This window comes from Indicator indicator, chromosome 29, assembly GCF_027791375.1.
Source record: "Indicator indicator isolate 239-I01 chromosome 29, UM_Iind_1.1, whole genome shotgun sequence".
NCBI lineage: Eukaryota > Metazoa > Chordata > Aves > Piciformes > Indicatoridae > Indicator > Indicator indicator.
In genome coordinates this window covers 7,927,939-7,948,552 of record NC_072038.1, presented here as the reverse complement: position 1 = coordinate 7,948,552, position 20,614 = coordinate 7,927,939, and the positions used below count along the sequence as shown (strand labels likewise).

The 20,614-nt window shown below is 59.5% G+C and overlaps 4 protein-coding genes across 6 annotated transcripts in view; 3 read left to right on the top strand and 1 right to left on the bottom strand.

The window, feature by feature from the left end:
- The window catches only part of NPLOC4 (NPL4 homolog, ubiquitin recognition factor), a 34,434-nt gene extending 32,397 nt beyond the window's left edge, over nt 1–2,037 (top strand). For both annotated transcript variants that reach the window (XM_054393748.1, XM_054393749.1), the window contains exons 15-17: nt 18–134; nt 1,387–1,489; nt 1,799–2,037. In XM_054393748.1, the coding sequence (XP_054249723.1) occupies nt 18–134; nt 1,387–1,489; nt 1,799–1,956 (378 nt within the window). In that variant the 3' untranslated portion in view covers nt 1,957–2,037. The remainder of the gene's footprint in view (nt 1–17; nt 135–1,386; nt 1,490–1,798) is intronic.
- A 1,913-nt stretch (nt 2,038–3,950) lies between these two features.
- LOC128976727 (uncharacterized) lies at nt 3,951–5,097 on the top strand. Its single transcript, XM_054394074.1, has 4 exons — nt 3,951–4,041; nt 4,242–4,371; nt 4,452–4,648; nt 4,862–5,097. The coding sequence occupies exons 1-4, from the start codon at nt 3,951–3,953 to the stop codon at nt 5,095–5,097; spliced, it is 654 nt and encodes a 217-aa protein (XP_054250049.1).
- A 457-nt stretch (nt 5,098–5,554) lies between these two features.
- On the top strand, nt 5,555–14,950 carry FAAP100 (FA core complex associated protein 100). Its single transcript, XM_054393933.1, has 9 exons — nt 5,555–5,719; nt 6,686–6,804; nt 7,578–8,542; nt 9,634–9,784; nt 11,098–11,870; nt 12,702–12,838; nt 14,001–14,117; nt 14,622–14,708; nt 14,825–14,950. The coding sequence occupies exons 1-9, from the start codon at nt 5,555–5,557 to the stop codon at nt 14,948–14,950; spliced, it is 2,640 nt and encodes an 879-aa protein (XP_054249908.1).
- Nucleotides 14,951–16,957: 2,007 nt separating this feature from the next.
- On the bottom strand, nt 16,958–20,614 carry FSCN2 (fascin actin-bundling protein 2, retinal). Of its 2 annotated transcripts, none has more exons than XM_054393936.1 (5): nt 19,792–20,614; nt 18,052–18,208; nt 17,443–17,606; nt 17,240–17,410; nt 16,958–17,163 (listed from the first exon to the last, which is right to left on the bottom strand). In XM_054393936.1, exons 1-5 carry the CDS (start codon nt 20,612–20,614, stop codon nt 16,958–16,960), a joined length of 1,521 nt encoding a protein of 506 aa, XP_054249911.1. The 2 variants fall into 2 exon arrangements, with proteins under 2 accessions (XP_054249911.1, XP_054249912.1); XM_054393937.1 differs by having other exon boundaries at nt 17,240–17,407; nt 17,485–17,606.

Below are 20,614 nucleotides of genomic sequence, written 5' to 3'. Positions count from 1 at the left end.
CTGTTCCCTCTCTCTAGGACTTTCACAGCTTGGCCACATACCTGTCCCAAAACACTTCCTCCATCTTCCTGGACATCATTTCCGATTTCCATCTGCTGCTCTTCCTGGTCACAAACGAGGTCATGCCTCTGCGGGTATGTAACAGGGGGAGAGGGTCATGTCAGCATTGCCTGAGCTCCTCCTGGGCTGTCAGCGACATGCCTGGAGGTGACAGACCCAGCCTGCCGCTCCCAGGCACGTCCCCTCTGGCCTAACACCTCTCCTTCAAGGTTGAGCTGTTGGTAGAAAGTTTAAGAAGTGAAACTAAAGCTCTCAGCTAGATGCAGAGCTCCCACCGTGCTGCTCAGAGCAGTGAGGGGGGTGACTGTTAGTGCGATCGCAGACTGGACAGAGCCAACTTGGCTGCAGCTCCAGGAGCTGGAAACAGTTTTTAAAACTATCTCAGCATCAGAAATTCCTGTTGGAACGATAACGAGATCAGAGCTCTGCTCCCCCCTCCCCCCCATCTCCATGAGGCCAACGACTTCCTGGCTGTGCAGCTCTGCCGCTTTTGGCTGGGCACTGGGGGCTTGGCAGCTGCCCAGGCCCCCAGTTCACATCTGCGCTGCTGGACTGTCCCAGTGCGAGCTGGCCAAAAGGGCCATGTGTGTGCCAGAGGCTTCGAGGGTGACTGCGCCTGCGCAGGGCTGACCCTGGGCAGCTGGAGATCAGGCTGGGGCTGGAGCCGGGGGCTGCTGTGCTCCAGCACGGTGAATTTGCACCCCCAGGAGTCAGGTTCAGTCTGCACAGGGTGCTGCAGTGCTTGGCTGCAGGCGAGGACCCCTTCCAGGCAGAGGAAAGGGAAGAATTTGGGGTGTAGGGATATGTCTGAATGCTGTGCTGAACATCTCTGATGAGGAAAGTAAAGATTCCTGGGGAGAAGAAGGAGGAGCCTGGAGAAGAGCAAACTGAGAGGAGATCTTCTCAATGCTGATCCATATCTAAAGGGTGGGGTCAAGAGGATGGGGCCAGGGCTTTCTCAGAGGTGCCTAGTGCTAGGACAAGGGGCAATGAGCACAAACCGGAACATAGGAGGTTCCATCTGAACATGAGGAAAAACTTCTTTGTTGTAAGGGTGCCAGAGCCCTGCAGCAGGCTGCCCAGAGAGATTGTGGTCTCCTCTGGAGAGATTCCAAACCCGCCTGGATACTGTGATCCTGGGCAACCTGCTGTGGGTGACCCTGCTTTAACAGGGGGATTGGACCGGATGATCTCCAGAGGCCACTCCCAACCCCCACCACACTGAGATTGTGTCTTGCTGTAGCTGGTGGACAAGGAGGCACTTCCCTGATCACAGCTCCAGCCTTGGCACTGGTCCAGCACCATTTTCCCTCTTATCACTTCCAGGACAGCATCAGCTTGTTGCTGGAAGCTGTGAGGACTAAGAATGAGGAGCTTGCCCAGACCTGGAAAAAATCGGAGCAGTGGGCGACCATCGAGCAGCTTTGCAGTAAGAAAGGGGGTTCCCTCTTGGTGGGGGGGGGGCTCTTGTCTCTTGGGCAGAGGCTGCCAGAGGCTCTGGTTAGAGGAAAAGCTGTTCCTCGGTGCTGAGCAGCCCCTACTGCACTGAGCAGGGAATGGGGCTGGGAGGCTGCAACGTGACCTCTGCCACCACCTTCGCAGGGGCTAGCGTCAGGGCGAGGGCAGTGCCTCAGCAGGGAGGCTCCCAGGAACCAGGGAACCAGCTCTGGGTTTAGGCACAGGACCTGCCCTTTCCCAGTGTCTCCCCCCTGCCCTGACTGAGCTCTCTCTCTGGCAGGCACAGTCGGTGTCCAGATCTCAGGACTGCAGGACTATGGTGCCATGGGCGGCTCGACGCATGCTGCCTCAGCAGCCATGTGGGCCTGCCAGCACTGCACCTACATGAACCAGCCTGGCACGGACCACTGCGAGATGTGCAGCCTGCCCCGGACCTAGCCATGCTGGCAGACTCCAGAGTAAACCTTTGAGCAGCAGGAGTGGTGCTTGTTCCTTCCCCATCCTCCCTTCTGCTTCCCCACCCCCATTAGCCCCCACCCTGGGGTGTGAAGCTGGGCAGGGGGTGGCTCCAGCCCTCCCCCTTAATCCTCGCTCCCTTGCAGTTGCAGCAGGAGCCAGGCATCCTGGCTTTACCTTGGTGAACCAATGCTTAACCTCAGCCTTCGCCCTGCACGGCCAGGCTGGCCCCAGCCACCCCCAGCTGCTGTCTGAGCCTGCTCCTGGCAGGACTCAGGGCTTCTGGGGGTGCTACAGGAGGGGGATCAGGGCTCCTGGGTGCTATATCCAGCCAGGGCAACCTCCTTTCCTGCCCGCTTGCCTGCCTACAGCAGCCTTGCGGAGGTGGTGGAGAGGCTTTGGCACCTCCTTGCCCACAGCTTTGCTCCCCTTTCCCTGCTGTGGGTGCCCGGGTGCCGACAGCTTCAGTGCTAAACGGCGCAGGCAGAGCGAGCAGACGGCTGTTACCAGCGCCAGGCCAGCTCTGCCAGGATGGGTCCTGTGTGCTGGCATTGCTCCCAGAGCACGACGAGCCCCTCCTTGGCACCAGGCAAGGGGCAGGCATGTGCCAGCTCTTGGCTTGGCACTACTCCTGCGGTGCTGAGCTGTGTTCGGTGGGGCAGAGATGCTTCCGCATACGGCTGGGCACACCCCATGTCCTGCCTGTTCACTGCGAAGGCTGTGCAGGGGTGTCCCCCACCCTGTGTGCCATGTTACCCCCTAGAGAGTGCTTCAGCTGCTGGGGAAGGTACAAGGTGCCCTAGGCAGAAGCTTGTGCCCTCCTTTGTAGCAAGGCCATGCTAGGGGGAGCCACATAACTCAGGCACCTACCCATGTGTCCCGGCTGGGCAAAGGAGCCAGCCCATGCAGCTGGCACCTTCCCCTGTACCCATGTTCCTTGGGAGCATCTCCTCCCCAGTGTCAGAGCCAGAGCTGGGGGTCACATCATGCTCTTCCTGCTCTCGCTTCCCATTTAGGCTCACTGGGGAGGCTGCCCCATGCCACGCTGCTGGGGCTGGAGAGGGGGCAGCTTGGGGTGCCCCAGGAGCTCCACCTTGGTCTGGAGACACCTTTCCCTGGCTCCATGGGTTCAGGCCTTGGTTAAATCCCTGGGGCACCACTCCTGACCTCAGAGGAAGGAGATGCGAGTTCCCATCTCGCACCAGGATAGCATTGTTGCTATCTCTTCTGTCCAGGCAGCGTGGCAGGGAGCCCTGGTACCCCCACCAGTGATAGTGGAGTGGCCACCCAGCCCCGCCGCAGGGCTCACAGGCTGCGGTTTGCTTTTCCCCTGGGGTTTGCTGGTGTTGGGGTTGCAGCAGTGTTGCAGTGCCTGGACTGGACCGACCCGAGCACAGGGTCTGTGAGTAACGTTGAATAAAAGCACCTGAAACGAGAGTCAGCGCTCTACCTCCTGCAGTCTGTTCCCCGTGCCAGGGCTGGGGTACCCCCAGGATGACCAGGTAGTTGCTGTATCCCATCAGTGGGCACTCGACGCCCCATCCCCTGCCCATGGCTCTGCCGTCTGTTTGCAATCAGCGCCGGAGCAGCCGGGCCCTGTGCCAGAGCAGTGTGTTGAAAAGGGAGGCCAAGAGCTGCGTGGAGCCAGAGCCGGGGGAGCCGAGCCCGGCAAGCGGCTGTCTCGTCTGTGCCGGCCGGAACCTCAGCACAGGTAGGAGGCAGAAAGGGCTCTGACAGGGCCACATCCCACCAAGTGCCCAGCTTGTCCCTCAGGGATGACACCCCAGCCGCAAGGTCCCTGTGCCAGGACCCTCAGGGACGTGACATCCTGTGGCCACCGAGCCTCAGGGTCCCTGCCCCAGAGCTCTTGGGGACATGATGTCCCACAGCCACCTGGCCTCGACATTTCTGTCCTGGGGTCTTCGGGTCATGGTGCTGGCCAGGCCCTTCTCATCACACTCTCCCATGGCAGCACCATGTCACGGCTTCTCCCCATCCTGCTCCTTGCAGCTCTGGGCTGTGCTGCCAAGCTGAGGAGGCAGCCAGCGGCGTGGGACAGAGCGGACGGTAACCCCCTGCCACTTGGGATCCCCTCCCTGCCCAGCTGGGTACGAACAGGGCCAGAGCTTGAACCCTGCCTGGCACTGGGCAGCTGCCCATGGGTGTGGGACCGAAGGGGTGCTGGGGTGAGGGCCATGCCTGCGGCTAGGCTCCTGGGGCCGCTGAGGGTCCTGCCCCAGACAGCTTGTCCCTACCGGTCCCCGCAGCCCAGAGGGCACCGGCAAAGGGCTGCGCCAACCTGACGCTGGTTCTGGACAACTGGAAGTTTGCCATCACTTCCCAGATGAGAAACCTGCTGCTCTTTGACCACCAAACTGTGCTACCGGACTACGGGAGGTGAGAGGACCGGGAGGGGACCAGCAACGCCCCTTAGTGGGAGTGTTGGCAGGGGTCTCTCACCCATCTCCCCCGCGCAGGATCCGGTCACTATCAGGGGCTTTGGACGAGCTGTACCGGGATTTCAGCGCTCTGAAGGAGCAGCTGGGGCGGCTCTCGGCCCGCTTCGCCGAAGTAGAGGCCTTCGTGGACCAGCTGAGCCGGGCCCGCGGCCCTGGAACCCCACCTCACCGCCGGGGACTGCCCCAGCCTGCCCGCAGCCCCCTTGAACTCCCACGCCCCGGCGCCGGGGGGGTCATGGCACGACGAGCACCGGCTTGAGGGGTCGCAACCAAGTCCTCGGGGGGTCCATCTCGTGGGCTGGGTCGTGCTGGCACCCCCGGGGTGGGGCACAGAGGGGGTCGGCCGTGGGGCAAGTCTCTACCCCCGGGAGGACCCTGTCCAGCCCGGCCTCTACTGGCCATTAATAAAGCCACTGCCACCAGCACAGCATCGCCTCACTCCTCTTTGCGCACCCGGGATGGGGGGTTTTACCCCCGTCCCCCCACCGTCTCCCGCTACCGTCCCCGGAGATCCCACCCAGCCTCGTTCCGCCCATCGCAGCTTTACGGCCTGTCGCAAACTCCCCGCCCATTGCGGCGGCCGCCGCCGCGCAGCCGTAAAGTGGAGCCGCCCGCGCCCCCCGCCCGGTACCCGCAGCCCCACCGGGAGGCGACGGGGGGGTGAAGGGGGAGGACGGGACGAGGCGTGGGGTGATGAGGGGGTGACAAGTGAGGCCGTGGGAGGGGAGCTGGTGTCGAGGTGTGGGATGGGATGGGGGCAGAGGGGAGCGTCTGGGAGGGTTTGGGATGCAGGGGCTGGGCCTGTGGGGTTGAGGCCCGTGGGGGGCTGGGATGTGGGTTGGGGGAGTTTGGGGGACGGGGATTGGTGCTTGGGGTGGGGCTGTGAGGCTGGGCCTGCGAGGTATGGGGGCGGACGACAGGCACGGGTACTGGCCTACGGTCTGAGGGGCTGTGGCTGTCACTTGTCCGGGGTGGGGTCCGGGCTCAGCCTGCACCCGAGGTGCACACAGAGGCGCCCCATCCCCTTCTGCCTTGGTGCTCGCTAGAGCATAAGGGCCTTCCTCAAACCACTGACCCCCATCCCTGTGCCCCTCAGGCTGGCACCGCGCCCTCCTGGCACCATGGCACATGTGGGGCACCGGGTGGATTACCTGGCCGGCTTCTGCTGCCCGGTGGGGGGGCTGGTGGCGGGCAAGCCCCGGGTGCTGTGCCACGAGAACGAGATCTACCTCTCCAACGGCAGCGAGTTTGTCTACGTGTACGACCAGGAGGGGAAGGTGCTGAAGGTGAGCAGCCTGGCAGGGTTGGGGGCTTCAGCCTATGTCCCCTATGATAGGAGGGTGCTCTGGGGCCAGGAACCTGTGGGACCAGTGTTTTGGGGCAGAACGAAGGTGACAGGGATGCTGATCATGTTCCCTGTCATTGGTCACTCAGTCTGGGACCAGAGACCTTCCTGGGATCCCTTCATCAGGGTCCCCCATCCACAAACTTCATAAGCAGCACCAACCCACTTTACCCAGCTGCAAAGCCCCTTCTGGGGGCGGGGGTGGGGTGGGATGGTGTGCTGCCGTCTGGCCCCTCTCCTAAACTTGCAAGGCAAATGTTTAATTAAACCAGAAAGAGGGGTGGGTTTTTTTTTCGTCCTCCCTGGGTGAGGTGACGTCTCTTTGATTTGTCACCTACAAAGGCTTTCGCTATTGTCTGTGCTGTGACTAACAGCAGTTAGTGTTGAATTCTACAGGGCTGCTTTTTTTAATTCGTTCTTATTATCATTTCTAAGAAAGCCAGTGCTGTAATATCAGGATTTGCCTCCTACACTGCGCTCCCTTGCAGGAAAGTAGAGCATGTACTGGCTCTCTGATTGCTGTTTGCCTTCCCCTCAGGGAGCGGGAGGGACCCCAGCTGCCTCCTTCCCCACAGCCCTTCTCCTCCAACCCCCTTCCAGTCCTTATTTAGAGCCCCTCACCCAGGGAAGCCCAGCTAGGTCCTCGAGATAAAAATCTATCCATTCATTCCTGAAATTGCCTGTAAGCTGCGTTAGCAGGAGGTAACAGCTTTAATTCACAGCTGCCTTAGGGTTGCCCAGGAGGGAGCGTTGCCTCATGAGTGGTTTCTTTCTTTGCCCAGTGTGGGTGAGCAGAGCTCTGCCCAGCTTGGCAGCATGGGCTTCATGCTTCCTTTGGTGCTTGCAGCCCTGTCCACCTGCTGTCACCCCTTAGGAAAGTGACATTTCTTTCTGCTTTTCCCCTCAGGCTGTGTACCGGTGCCCTGACCAGGTGTGGCATGTGGAGCTATTGCCCCAGCCCCGGCAGCTCTACATCCTCTGCGCCCACAGCGGCATTTACTGTGTCTCCCTCGACCAGCAGAGCAGGTGAGCCAGTTACCATCCCTGGAGACACAAGCCAGCCCCATGCTGTTAGCCCTGGAGTACTGGGGGTGCTTCTCCAGCTCGGGTGAAGCATTGGACTTCTACTGCTACCCTGTCCCTGTCCATCTTCACAGAATCATTTTGGTTGGGAAATAATGTTAAGATCATCGAGTCCAACCATTAATCCAACACTGCCAGATCACGACTAAACCATGTCACTCAGCACCACATCTACACAGTTTTTCAGCCCCTCCAGAGATGGGGACTCCACCACTGCCCAGGGCTTGACAACCCTTCTGAGGAAGAAATTGTTCCTAAAGCCCAACTTAAACCTCCTCTGACACAACTTGAAGCTGTTTCCTCTTGTCCTGTCACTTGTTCTTTAGGAGAAGAGGCTGTCCCCACCTTACTACAATGTCTTTTAAGGGAGTTGTAGAGTGAGAAGGTCTCCCCTGAGTCTCCTTTTCTCCAGGCTAAATAACCCTACTTCCCTCAGCCACTTCTCATTAGAGCTGTACTCTAGACCCTTCACCAGCTTCATTCCTTCTTCGGTCCTTCCACCATTGCCATCTCCCTTCCTGTCCTCCTGAAGGCATAGGGAGCATTTTGTGTGGTTTGAAGCTCTGTCTCTCTCTCCTTGTCACTGCTTTTGCAACAGATGCTAAAAGCTGTGCTGCAGGGAGCTTGTTTCTGAGGGCCAGGGTAAAAAGGCAGCCAAGGGAAGCGCTGGCTTCGCCCCATGGCTTGGCTGAGAGCTCTTCCCTCTTTGCTTGAAGGTTAATGGAGCAGACGGATGGCGACGGCCAAGAAAGCAATTGCCCATCCGGCGTCTTCCCCGTGGACTCAGATGCCTGCATCTTCCCAGACTCCAGCCTGTCCATGTTCACTCTGCTCAACAACTTTGTCATAACCCTGTCCCAGGCTCATGGCAAATGGTGGATGAAGCTTCATGAGCTTCCTCGCCCTGAGCAGGAGAGTCCTCCATACCGGCAGATCAGTGAGGTGGGCTTCTGCCCGGGCCCTCAGCCTGGGGATGACGGGGATGGGCCACCCTCCTGCTTCCTGCCTGTCCTCTGCTGCGCCTCCTCCCCAGGCACTGTGGGGACCGAGGAGGGGCTGTGGTGCTCAGGAGGCTTTGTGCTGGAAGAGCCTCTCTTCAGCCTGCTCTTTGGGATCGATGCTGCCATGCTGGAGTCTCCTATGATCCTCTGCGGCTTCCCGGATGGACAGCTCTGCTCCGTGCCACTGAAAGCCCTCAGCTCTTCACCGGCTGTCGACGGCTGCCATGACGTTTCAAACCAAGACCCTCCCGTGAAGATCCTCCATCACTTGGAAGAGCCCATCGTCTTCATCGGGGCCTTGAGAACGGAGCGGAGGGCAGCCGAGGATGCCGAGGATGAGCAGCTCTTTGGAGACACTGGCTGTGACTGTGTGGTGGCCGTGGGCCACTACGGGAAGATGGTGGCCGTCAAGGCAGATCAGAGGGAGGAGGCAACAGTGCCGGAGCTCAGGGAGTACTACTTGCGTGGGCCCATCCTGTGTGCGGCCTGTGGCAGCGGCAGCCGCATGTACTACAGCACGCACTCGGACATCTCCGCCGTCGACCTGGACTGGGGCGGAGACTCCTCCGACCCCGAGGATGCCGAGAGCTGCACCGGCGTCCTGCCTCCCGTCCTCTCCCCGGCCAGTTTAAGTATCTGTAGCGTTGTGGCTCTTTCCTTGTCTTCTCGGGCATCAGAAGGTACTGCTGGCAGCGGGGCGTGCACTGGGGCAAGGGGTGGAGCGGGGCAGGCTAGCTGCCTATCCCGGCCCGTACGCCTCCACCCCTCCGTACGGTCCAGATCAGGCTCCGTCCTCCACCCGTTCTTGTTGACTCCCCTCGTTTTTGTAAGTCATTTCTGTCGAGCATGCCAACTCGGGCTGAACGCGAGGCCTGCTGGCAGCTCCGGCTCCTCTCATCCCCTCCCGCTCGCAGGTCCTCTGCTCGGCATTGCAGGAGCTGGCCGGTCCGCGCAGCTTCCCACGGGATGCTTTCACCAGCCCTGCGTGTCGCCCTGGGCAGCTCATGGGGAGCTCTGAGCGAGCTCCGGGATGAGGCTCGCTCCAGCAAAAGGGTTCAGACACACTGCTGTCTGCATCAGGACCTCTTGCGTGGCCGCTCGGAGCCTGCACGCACTGCGCTCTCCAGCCCCACAGCTTGGGCACTAATTGTGTCCCCCTACCTCAGCGAGGGCAGCCTACAGTGCCTGACCATGGCCTGGGCACACAGCAAGGTGTTTTCAGGAGGAGAGGGTGTAGATGGGGGTTAAAACATCCAATAGCTGTAGCTGAGGCCATGGCATGGGGCAAAACGGGGCCAGAACAGGCTGGCAAGCAAGGAGAGGCTCCTGGGGCACCCAAGCGAGGGCAAGGCAGGCAGCCCTGCACATACCCAGCCCTGCTCACTGCCCATGGAGCTGCATGCCTCTCACTACTGGGCACCCTGCATGGCAGTACTGGCTCCTGGGGCACTGCGGCCTCCCCAGTGCCTCCCCCAGCTTGGCTTGTGGGGTGGCCAGCTCTGGGAAGCATGGCTGGGGTGGCGGGGACAGGACAGGCATGAGGAGTGGGTGTTACCCGCTTCAATGGAGCAGCCTCTTCTCAGGGAGGTGGTTGTGTTGTCATGGTCTGTGTCCTGTCTCTGTTGTATCCCTCAGCAGCCGAGGTGATATCTCCAGCTCCTGCTGTCCTGGAGCACCCAGTGCTGTCCTGTGCTCCCCCATTCCTCTGCATCCACCCCAGAGCCATCAGGGAAGCCTTCCCAAGCTGACACATCTCCATCTCTGCCTGCAGGTGAATCAGAGCTGCTGGCCTTGTCGGCCAAAGGCCGCCTCATGTCCTGTGGCTTATGCAGCCCAGAGGACACCGACGCGGAGCTGACGCCCGCTGAGGCTGGACGGAGGATTAAGGAGCTGCTGTCCGGGATAGGCAACACCTCAGAGAGGTAAAGCTCCTGATCGTACCCTGCAAGCTGCCAGGTTTTTGGGCACCAACCTGGAATTTGCGCCTCACCTGTGAGGTTTCTGGAAGAAGTTGCTCTGGTACTTCCCTCTGCAGAGCACAGGAGCCTGGCTGGGAAGCTCAGTGTGACCCCGAGAGGGTAGCAAAGGTGCTGAAGGGCAGCGCGGGTGCTGCAGGCAGGCTGCTATTCACAGCCTCGGTAGCAGAAGGTGGCACAGGCAGGGTGCCAGGCATTCCCAGATGCCCGGCAGCACTTGCCAAGTCGGCAGTAACGGGCAGGACAGGCATGTGCCTCCACCCCCCCCGCCATCTGGGGCATGGGGAGGAGACACAGACAAGTCCCCCTCCCTTTACAGGGGGATCCCTGGGCTGTGGCTGGCTGGAGCTGCTCCCCAGGGTCAGCTCAGCCAATGGGGGTTGTGGGCAGAGTGCTGTGAGTCTGAGCTGCCTTGAGGAGGAGTTTGGGAAGTTCTGGGGTGGCTCAGGGTACCAGGCTTGTGCCAGAGGCTGCTCAGCTCATCTACCACAGCAGCTCAGCACCTTTTAGCACTGACCTCTGCCACGTTCCCAGTGCTAACCAGCATCCCAGCCACCATCTGTTCTGCTGCTTCAATGCCTGCAGAATCCCAGCATGGTGGAGGCTGGAAGGGACCTCTGGAGATCATCTAGCCCAACATCCCTGCTAAAGCAAACAAAGGAGTTTTTCCTCACGTTCTTCATATTTTTCCTCCTGGGTTTCAGTCTGTGCTCATTACCCCTTGTGCTGCCAATAGCCACCACTGAAGAGTCTGGCCCCAGCCTTTTGACCCTTTAGCCATTGATCAGCATTGATCAGATCCCCTCTCAGTCTGCTCTTCTCCAGGCTAAACAGCCCCAGGGCTCTCAGCCTTTCTTCATCAGAGAGATGCTCCTGTCCCTTAATCGTCTTTGTAGCCTCCACTGGATTCTCTCCAGAAGTTCCTTATCTCTCTTGAACTGGACCTAGTACTCCAGATGTGGCCTCACTAGGGTAGAGTAGAAGGGGAAGAGAACCTCCGTCAACCTGTTGGGCACACTCTTCTTAATGCACCCCAGGAGACCATTGGCCTTCTTGGCCACGAGGGCTTCAGGGGCAGCTTCTCCACCAGGACTTCCAGGTCCTTCTCTGTGGAGCTGCTTTCCAGATGATCAACCCCTAACCTGTTGTGGTGCAGGGGGTTATTATTTCCCAGGTGCAGGACCTTGCACTTGCTGTTGCTGAAATTCCTTAGGCTGGGGATTTGGCCAGAGAGAAACCCGTCTTCTTTGTCCTTGCAGAGTTTCCTTCCTGAAGAAGGCAGTGGACCAGAAGAACCGAGCCCTGGCCAGTCTGAACCAGGTGATGAATGTGAGTGCAGCTTTGCTGTCCAGCCAAGAGGGCCAGAAGCCCATTGCTTGCACTGTCACTGCCAACTGGAGCTGCCTCCTGCTCCAAGATACTGTCACCATCTCCTGTCTGCTGGAGAACTGCAGCGAGTACAGCCTGGAGGAGGGATGGACCCTCTGTGTTCAGCTCCTGGCCGGCCCCTGTGCCTTAGAGGAGGACTCTGTGGATTCAGCCACCACTTTCACCTTCCCCATTGACCAGCTTCTCCCTGGGAACAAGAGGGAGCTAACACTGCCCCTCGGCTCCTCTGCGGATACCAAGCTGGACCTGCCTCTGACCATCTCCTGTGCCCTCTACTACAGTTTAAGAGATATTCTGGGCAGTGGCTCTGACTCCTCTGAGGCCCTGGATGATCTCCTGCCTGACGACTCACCCATCCTCTCCCCAGACAGAGAGGGGATCTGCCTGCCCCTCAGCGAATGCACCATTGACATGCTCCAGTGCCTCCGTTTTGAGAGCAGCACCCCCAGGCCAGATGCTTCACCACAGGCAGCTGCTCCCCCAACTCCCCCAGACCCTGTGGAGACCTTTCTCCAAGTGTCCCAGGAGCAGACTGAGACTGAGGAGAGAAAAGCCCCTGGAGAGGGGAACCTGCCACCCTCAGCAGCATCCATCAGGGTGTCCTCAGAGCTGCTGAAAAATGCGCTGAAAAGTTCCAGCTCAGGTGGGTTCCTAGAGAGGAGCACCCCAGGAGCTCCTGGGGTGTGTCCTTGGGCAGAGGCACTTGTGGCTATCTCAGGAGAGGCTGGGATGGAATCATGGAAAAGAATCACAAAATTGTTTAGGTTAGAAAAGACCTTGCAGATCATCAAGTCAAACTGCCAGGTCACCACTAAACCATGTCTCTCAGCTCCACATCTACTCAGCTTTTCAATCCCTTCTGGGATGGGGACTCCACCATCACCCTGGGCAGCCTGTTCCAGGGTTTGACTACATTTTCAGGGAAGAAACTGTTCCTCATGTCCAACCTAAACCTCTCCTGGCACAACTTGAGGCCATTCCCTCTTGTCCTGTTGCTTGCTCCTTGAGAGACGAACCCCCACCTCACTCCAACCTCCTCTTAGGGAGTCGTATCAAGCAAGGTCTCCCCTGAGCCTCCTTTTCTCCAGGCTAACTAACCCCAGTTCCCTCAGCTGCTTCTCACCAGACCTGTTCTCTGGACCCTTCACCAGCTTCATTGCTCTTCTTTGGACATGCTCCAGCACCTCAATGTCCTCCTTGGAGCACGGGGCCCAAAACCATCACAGCACATGTGTGCAGTCTGGAGGGGTCACCAGCCCCTTCCTTGGGCCAAGAGGGCTGCAGGACCCCCTCATAGTTACCACCTGGGCACACGTCTGGCAGATAAACATAATGGCTGTTGTGTGACCAAGTCCCTGCCTTATCCCTGGCCTCCCTGGCTCTGCTCTCTCTCAGGCATTGCTCCAGCCTGAGTGGGTCTGCTGAGCCCATTCTTCCATGTAACAAGCTCCATTTTCTGTCCTTCTGTCTCCAGATGTCCCGCTGAGCTGTGCCATGCTGCACTGGCTGCTGGCTGAGAACCCTGGAGCTCAGGAGCTGGGCACTGGGGAGGTGGCATCGGTGCGCGGCACAGCACCAGACGGAGGCGAGGTTCAGCTGCTTGTCCGAGAGGCAAGGAAGGGGTTAGCCCTGCAGAGAAACTCCATCCCACCCAGCCATCTCTGGCCCTCAGCCCCTCCCTTCTGCCAAGGAGCTTGGTGATACGTGGCCTCACCATACTGACCCTAGTCTGTGGGTCCAGATTCAGCCTGGGAGCCTCTGTGGGGCTGGGGCTTGTTTGTGTACTGGGCTACATTGCTGGTCTCCCTTCTCCCAGACTGGGACTTCCCAAAGGCTGTGGCCACTTCTTTTCCTCTCTGGTGGGTCTGCATACCCTAGATGTTGTTGTTTCCCTGCCAGGCAGGGCACTGGGCTGCTGTATTGTCTCTGCACAGCACCCTGGCCTCAGGAGGGCAAAGGCAATTTCCACTCACCTTCCAGTATCCCTTCACTGGCCCACAAGACCCTTGCAGGCTGTCTTGGCTGCTGCCTTTCCACAGGAGCTCTGTGGCTGCTGCTCCTGGCCATCTCTTGCCCAGCCCTGCCTGAGCCACAACAGCCTCAGGTGCCCTGACCTGCTGTTGGACTCGGCTGCAGGAAGAAAAGGGACTTTCCCTGCTGGTTTGGGTGGCTGCTGTGAAGTGAGGGGAACACATGGCTGGATTTGGGATGCAGATCTGCTCACTGCAGCCCATCCGCTTTCACACAGAAAAGCTGCCCAGCTTTGCCACCATGGCTGGCTGACCCTGTGCTGAGGGGCTCTGTGCGTGGCAGTGTCCTGGCACAAGTTGAATCATGCTTGAGAGCTCTAATATGGCCACAGTGATTAGTGAGAGAGTTAATTCTCCTTGGGCTAAGCCTGCAGGATTAAATCTGCTGGGGTGGCAGGGAGTAGGCATCCACTCATCCCCAGCAGCTGCTCTACCAGTTGCAGTAGCCACATCTTCCAGGGCAGAATGAGCTCACAAGGGTTTGCTGACCCAGTGGGCACTGACGCTGGGATGGGGACAAATTCCCCTCAGAGGGGTGGATGAGAGGGTCCAATGTGACCAATTGGGCTGGCAGCATCTCTGCTTTGTTTACCTGTACCAGGCTGGAGAATTAATGGGTTGCGGGGAGGGAGAGGAGGAGAGCCCTTGGGGAATGCTGTGGCCACAGGGAGGAGACCCAGGGCTGCCCTCGTCCCTTCCTCTGCCCGGTGATGATGGCAGCAAGGATGTGCTGGCTCTTCTAGGTGGCCATGAATGACCTTAGCCCTGCAGGCCCCATCCAGGCTGTGGAGATCCTGATGGAGAGCCCATCCCTGGCCCACATGTGCAGGATGCACCACGCTGTCATCCGCCGCATCCAGGTATGCTTCACCAGGGCCACAACTGGGCTGTGTTCCTGGGACAAGGGAATACTGAGCAAGCCAAGGCCTGGGGGTGCAGTCAGGGGCTCTGAGAGGGTTTCACTGGCACCACCGTGTGGCAACCAGCCTGGCATGGCTGGGGAGTGGGACCCTGGTGGAGCTCATTCCCTTCTTGAGCTCCAGCCTCAGCTCTGAGCATTCAGATTACAGAGCCCTGGGAGGTGCTGTCTGCCCTGAGCAGTCAGTTTGGCAGCTAAAGGAAGCCTGGCAGCTTTCCCTGTAGCACTTCAGCACCAGTAAACAGGGTGCCAGGCCTAGGAAAGGCTGGGCAGTGCAGCCTCCAAGCAGAGACCTACCTCCTGCCATGGCCAGGACTCCCAGGCACTGGGTGCTGCTGCAGCTGGTTCTCCTGGGGCTGGGTGCTACTGGGGCTCACTAGCATTAGCTGCTGCTGCAGCCAGCTCTCCCAGCACCCAGCCCAGCAGAGTTCTGTGCTCCCCACAGACACTGGTGCTGGAGCAGGCAGCACAGGGCTCAGGACCCCCTGACCTCCGCATGCAGTATCTGCGCCAAATCCAAGCCAACCATGAGGTAAGCCGCAAGGGTGGGCGCTCCCCGTGTCCTGCTCCCCTCCCCATGGCATGCACAATGTTGGGACCCCCTTTCCTGCGGCTGCACACCTCTCAAGCTCCATCTCCCTCCCGCAGATGCTGCTCAAGGAGGCACAGACCCTGCGTGACCAACCGGCCCTCGGCGAGGAGGGACCTGCCACGGCTGAGAAGCTCCTGAACATCTACAGGCAGCTGCGCAACCCCAGCCTGGTTCTGCTGTGAGCAGCGGGGTGGCCAGCCTGCCCTGGGGGCCATGAGCCCCGCTGGCCGGGGTTTGGGAGCCCACCGGGCCAGCAGCGGGGAGAGAATCCCACCGGAGGATGAGCAGGGCCGGCGGCGAGGCTGGAGAGGCCGCAGCAATGGTGGGGTGGGGGTGGGGGTGTCTGTGCGTGTTTTGTGGTCGTGTTGTCGGCAGCACCGGAGGGGCGAGGGGGGGGCCGGCGGCAGAGGGGGCGCTGCTGGGCTGGCCCGGCTCTGCTCTGCCGTCGTCCCCCCCAGCCTGGCCACAACCGGTGGGCAGCTCCCTAGGGCCGTGCTTGTTTTGTGGATCGTTCTAGCTGTGGTAGTTTAGTACTCTCCCGGTGGCTCCCGTGCCGGCTGTGGGCTGTGCCCCCTGCCCCACCTCGCCTTTCAGGATCAGGACAAACAGGGTGCTGTGCCAGGGTGCCCAGCGGGCACCCGCCCGGGGGAGCCCCATTTTCTGCTGGGCAGGGGAGGGGGTTTTCCGCTCCCCCGTTGTTTCTATAAAGGATCTTGTATTTCTGTGGCAGTGCCAGGGGCTTTTGGCCCAGTCCTGCCCCGCATCACTCCAGCGTCTGTAAATCTGTTGTCTGCCATGAAAATGATTGTGTGCTGCTCAGCCAGTGCCAGTCTCTTTTGCTTTCCATCTTCCAGCAGGGCCTTGCCCTTGCCAGCCCCCCTGCTCCTGCTTCCCTAGCCTGGTAGAAGTTCCATGGGCATCCCTGAGGGCCCTAGCTTGCTGCACAGCCCCTCATGGTGCTGCTTACAAAGGGGTTACTGCCCCTGGCAGCCGTACCCGTGGCAGCCTGGGAATCTCTGCAGCCCAAAGCAGTGCCAATGACAAGACTGAAGAGTCATGGAAGTGTTTAGGTTGGAAAAGACCTTTAAGATCATCATGTCCAACCATAAACTCAGCACTGGCAGGTCACCACTAAATCATGTTCCTCAGCATCACCTACATCTACAGGGCTTTCCTGTCCCTCTAGGGATGGGAACACTACCAATGCCCTGAGCAGCCTGTTCCAGAGCTTGACAACCCTTCCAGGAAAGAAATTTTTGCTCATATCCAACCTCAGCCTCCCCTGGCACAAGTTGAGGCCATTTCCTCTTGTCCTAGTGCTTGTTCCTTGGGAGAAGAGACCAAGCCCCATCTCACTGCAGCCTCCTATCAGGGAGTTGTAGAGAGACATAAGGTCTCCTCTCAGCCTCCTTTTCTCCAGGCTAAACAACTCCAGTTTCCTTAGCCACTCCTCACCAGACCCTTGACCAGCTTTGTTGTCCTTCTCTGGACATGCTCCAGCACCTCAGTGTCCTTCCTGGAGTAAGAAGCCCAAAACTGAACCCAGTATTTGAGTTGCGGCCCCACAAGTGCTGAGTACTGGGGGGCAATCCTTGCCCTACTCTTGCTGGCCACACTGTTGCTGATAGAGGCCAGCAACTGTTGTCCTTCTTGGCCACCTGGGCACATGCAGGTTCATAGTCAGCCAGCTGTTGACCAGCATCCCCAGATCCTTTTCCACCAAGCAGCTTTCCAGCTACTCTTTCCCTGAGTCTGGAGCATTGCATGTGGTTGCTGTGACCCAAGTGCAGGACCTGGCACTTGGCCTTGTTGGACTTTATCCCACTGGACTTGGCCCATTGATCCTGACTGGCCACATCCCTCTGGAGACCCTCCCGGCCCTCCAGCAGATCAACACTCCAGTGCAACTTGGTGTCATCAAAGGGCAGGATCAGCCTGTTCCTGGAGTGTGGGAGGGTCCCACAAGACAGCAACCTCCGTCCAGGGTCACAGACCCTGGATTGGGCATTGGGAGGGGGAAGGAAGGTGAGGTGCTGTGATACAGAGCGACTTTAATGCCATGAGTCAAGAACACAGCTGCCATAGAAGTGCCACCACCGGCTCCACTGCCATCCTTTGCCAGGGAATGAGCTGGTGCCCACAGCCAGCCCAAGAGCAGGGTGGGCCGGGCGACACCACGGCAGGGGGCGTCAGTACTCCCAGAGCGTGGCCCGCAGCACGGACTCACTGTCAGCACGCAGGGTGCCGGCGGGGTCCCCGCGCAAGTACCTCCCGTTCTTGGCTTTAATGGCAACGCGGCCCCGCTCCCGGAACTCGAAGAAGAAATCCTCGGAGAGGTCTCCATCACTGCACACCGACCCACTGCTTGCCACGTACCAGAACTTCCCTCCCTGGCCTGCAGAGAGTCCGTCAGTGAGGTCTGGCCAGTAGTCCCCCAGCCTAGTATCCCCCTCTCCTGCCCCATTGCCCACCTTGGATCTGGTAGGCGCCATCGCTGAAGCTGATGTGGAAGACGTCATAGACGGAGCGGTTGGAGTCGAGCAGGTTGGAGCCACGGTGGTAGCAGACGAATCCATGCTCACCTCGCAGCACCAGCATCGGGCGGTTGATCAGCTTCAGAGTGAACTCCTCGTCCTCCCCTGTGCGGGAGCCTGGCCCTGAGCACCCCAGGGTAGGGGATCAATGCCAGGACTCCCTGCCCACCCTTGGCACTTACCTACAGTATCGCTGACGGCTGCCAGCTGCCCGTTCCTCTTCGTGCAGACGTAACGGCCATTGCTGGCGCGCAGGGCCACCCGCCGCCCACGCCACTCGATGTCAAACATGGTGTTGGCACCGCTGGTGGCAAAGGGAAAGCATAGAATCTTAGAATTGTTAGGGTTGGAAGGGGCCCCAAGGATTATCTAGTTCCAACCCCCCTGCCATGGGCACGGACACTTCACACTGGATCAGGTTGCTCAGAGCCACATCCAGCCTGGCCTTAAAAACCTCCAGGGATGAGGCTTCCACCATTTCCCTGGGCAACCTGTTCCAGTGTCTCACCATCCTCATGGTAAAGAATTTCTTCCTAACATCCAATCTGAATCTACCCATTTCTATTTTTGTTCCATTCCCCCTAGTCCTGTCATTACCTGACACCCTAAAAAGTCCCTCACCAGCTTTCTTGTAGGCCCCCTTAAGATACTGGAAGACCACAATAAGTATGAGCCAGTGAAATCTGCCCCATCTCACTTTCCTGCCCACCCTCCCCCAGAGTCCCCCACCATGATGCAGCTCCACTCACACTTCAGTGGCCACAGCCTGGATGCCCCCATGGGCCACGAGGGTCCAGTAGCTGCCAGTGTTGGTGTGGAGGCTGCACTTGTTGGTGTCACGGTCAATCTGGAGCTGGAAGGTCTCGTGGTTCAGCTCCTCATCCTGGTTCGCTGAGACGTTGACGCCTGCAGGTGGGAGCAGCCATTGGCACTGCCATGCTCCAGCCAGGTGTGCCGAGGAGCTGTGGTTGCGCTTTCCCTCCCCCAGACCCTCCCTGGCAGCGGTAAATCCTTCTGCGAACAATCGCGCTAATTGGGTTGGTTAATCTGATTGTCCATCTGGCCAGCGCCGCGGCGCACAAACCCCCTATTTATAGCCTGCCTGCCACCGTCACCCGGCGCTAAGCTGCTTGGCAGAGGGATGCTGCGTTCCTGGTGCCCGCGGGGACAACAGGGCAGCCGAGGGCACGACACAGCCACTGCTGCCTGGCCAAGCAGGGCCCCTCAAGGACCCCTGTGTGCTCTAGGAGCCAGGGGCCCATCAACACCTTGTGCCCAGCTGCAGGGTCTAGCTGTGGGCACAGCTCTGCCCAGCATCTCCAGCCTGCAGTGGGGTGCCAGGGGAGGGCAGAGGTAGAGCTGTGTGTGCAAACACACACCCACGCACCTCCTCACACACCCGTTGCACCACAGAGAGCCCCACGCATGTACCCACAGCACTCAGCTGAGTCCTACACTTGTGCAGCACTGCAGAGTTGTGTGCACGTGTACACACGTACAGCACTGCAGAGCCATGCACACATATATGCAGCAGAGCTGTACACACACAACACGTGCAGCACTGCAGAGCCGCACGCACACACATGCAGCACTGCAAAGCTGTGCACACACACGTGCAGCACTACAGAGCCGTACACGCACACATGCAGCACTGCATAGCTGTACACACATCACACACATGCAGCACTGCAGAGCTGTGCACACACACATGCAGCACTGCAGAACCGTGCACAGACGTGCAGCACTGCAGAGCTGTGCACACGTGCAGCACTGCAGAGTCATGCACACGTGCAGCACTGCACAGCTGTGCACACACACATGCAGCACTGCAGAGTCATGCACACACACGTGCAGCACTGCACAGCTGTGCACACACACACAGACACACAGTTGTTAACACGTCATGCTGGGAAGAGCCACACACACATCCAGGCTGCACTGGGCTCTTCACATGTGTGCACACACAGCATCATCCATGCACAAACATGGATCACACGCAAATGCATGCACACCTAGGCACTGCACGGGACCCTGCTCACACACATGGGTACACACACATCCCATACACACCCAGGGAGCTCTGCATGCACACATCCCTACACACACCTACACACCCTTGCACACACCCATGGAACCCTGCACACACCCACAGAACCCTACACACACCCACAGAGACTTACACATCCCCACAGCCACTACACATCCCCATGGAGCCTGACACACACATACACACCCCTTCGGAGTCCTACACACAGATACACATTTCCTACACACATCCATGAAGCCCAGCACACCCACACACCCCTATACATCCCCCTACACACACCCATGGGGCCCTGCACACCCACTCAACCCTCTGTTCATCCCATTACACACATCCAGAGAGCCCTGCACATGCAAGGTGCATACAGGGAGCAGGCAGTAGGGTGTGAGCAGCAGGGTGCAGGCAAGGAGCAGAGTGCAGACAGTGGGTTGCAGGCAGCCCTTACCCTGCCGGATAGAGACATATCTGCCATTGGCCGCTGTGAAAACCACCTGGGGATGACTCTCCTCCAGGTCAAAGAGTTCATCTTTGCCCGGCTTGGAGCTGCGGCCGGACTTGAGGGTGCCAGTGGGCCCTGTGGGTGCCAGGTATTTCCCATCACAGTCCTTGAAAGCGAGTTTTCCTGCCTTGAACTCGAGGGTGTAGCCGGTGCCGGCGCCAGGCTCGGGCACCAGCGTGCCATCGCAGCGCAGGTAGCGCTCGTCGGCGGTGCGCAGGCTGTACTTCTTGTCCTGGAAGCAGAGGGTGATGAGGGCATCCACTCCCCATGGCAAGTTGCTATCGGTGGCAATTTCATCCTCGTGGGCGCTGAGATGGGCGTAGCGGCGGCGGCTGACGCTCAGCAGGTTGGCCTGGGGGTGCATGGCCAAGTGCACGGTCCAGAGCTCGCCCTCCGTCACGCTGGGGGCGAAGCAGGACAGGCGATCCTCCCGGCCACCAAAGAAACGCCGGTGCGGGGCCGACTGCAGCGCCCAGCGCCCGTCCGACTGGGTGATGATGCTGAAACGTTCATCCCGGCCCGGCTGCTCGGCCTCACACCGCACTTTCCCATCCTTGTCAGCACCCAGGTACCGGCCCAGGTGGCTCTTGAGGAAGACAACCGAGCTGTCGGCTTCATCCTGCTCCAGCGTCCAGATCTGCTTCCGCTTGAGGCTTGGCGCTGAGGCGTTCACCTTGTAGCCGAAGCTCTCTGCCGTCAGATACCGGCTCTCGCAGTTGATCAGACCAAACTGGATCTTCAGGACCTGGTGGATCCCATTCGTTGGCAT

Bases quoted from the DNA above. Each gene is read 5' to 3' on its own strand.
- FAAP100 (XM_054393933.1), top strand. From the start codon at position 5,555: ATGGCACATGTGGGGCACCGGGTGGATTACCTGGCCGGCTTCTGCTGC. The intron at 5,720-6,685 runs GTGAGCAGCCTG...TTTTCCCCTCAG, and splicing joins AGGAGGGGAAGGTGCTGAAG to GCTGTGTACCGGTGCCCTGA. The intron at 12,839-14,000 runs GCAAGGAAGGGG...TGGCTCTTCTAG, and splicing joins TTCAGCTGCTTGTCCGAGAG to GTGGCCATGAATGACCTTAG.
- LOC128976727 (XM_054394074.1), top strand. From the start codon at position 3,951: ATGTCACGGCTTCTCCCCATCCTGCTCCTTGCAGCTCTGGGCTGTGCT. The intron at 4,372-4,451 runs GTGAGAGGACCG...TCCCCCGCGCAG, and splicing joins GTGCTACCGGACTACGGGAG to GATCCGGTCACTATCAGGGG. The intron at 4,649-4,861 runs GCCCCGGCGCCG...CCACCAGCACAG, and splicing joins CAGCCCCCTTGAACTCCCAC to CATCGCCTCACTCCTCTTTG.
- FSCN2 (XM_054393936.1), bottom strand. From the start codon at position 20,614: ATGCCAACGAATGGGATCCACCAGGTCCTGAAGATCCAGTTTGGTCTG. The intron at 18,209-19,791 runs GTAAGGGCTGCC...TCCCACCTGCAG, and splicing joins ATATGTCTCTATCCGGCAGG to GCGTCAACGTCTCAGCGAAC. The intron at 17,164-17,239 runs GTGGGCAATGGG...GACTCTCTGCAG, and splicing joins TGGCGCCTACCAGATCCAAG to GCCAGGGAGGGAAGTTCTGG.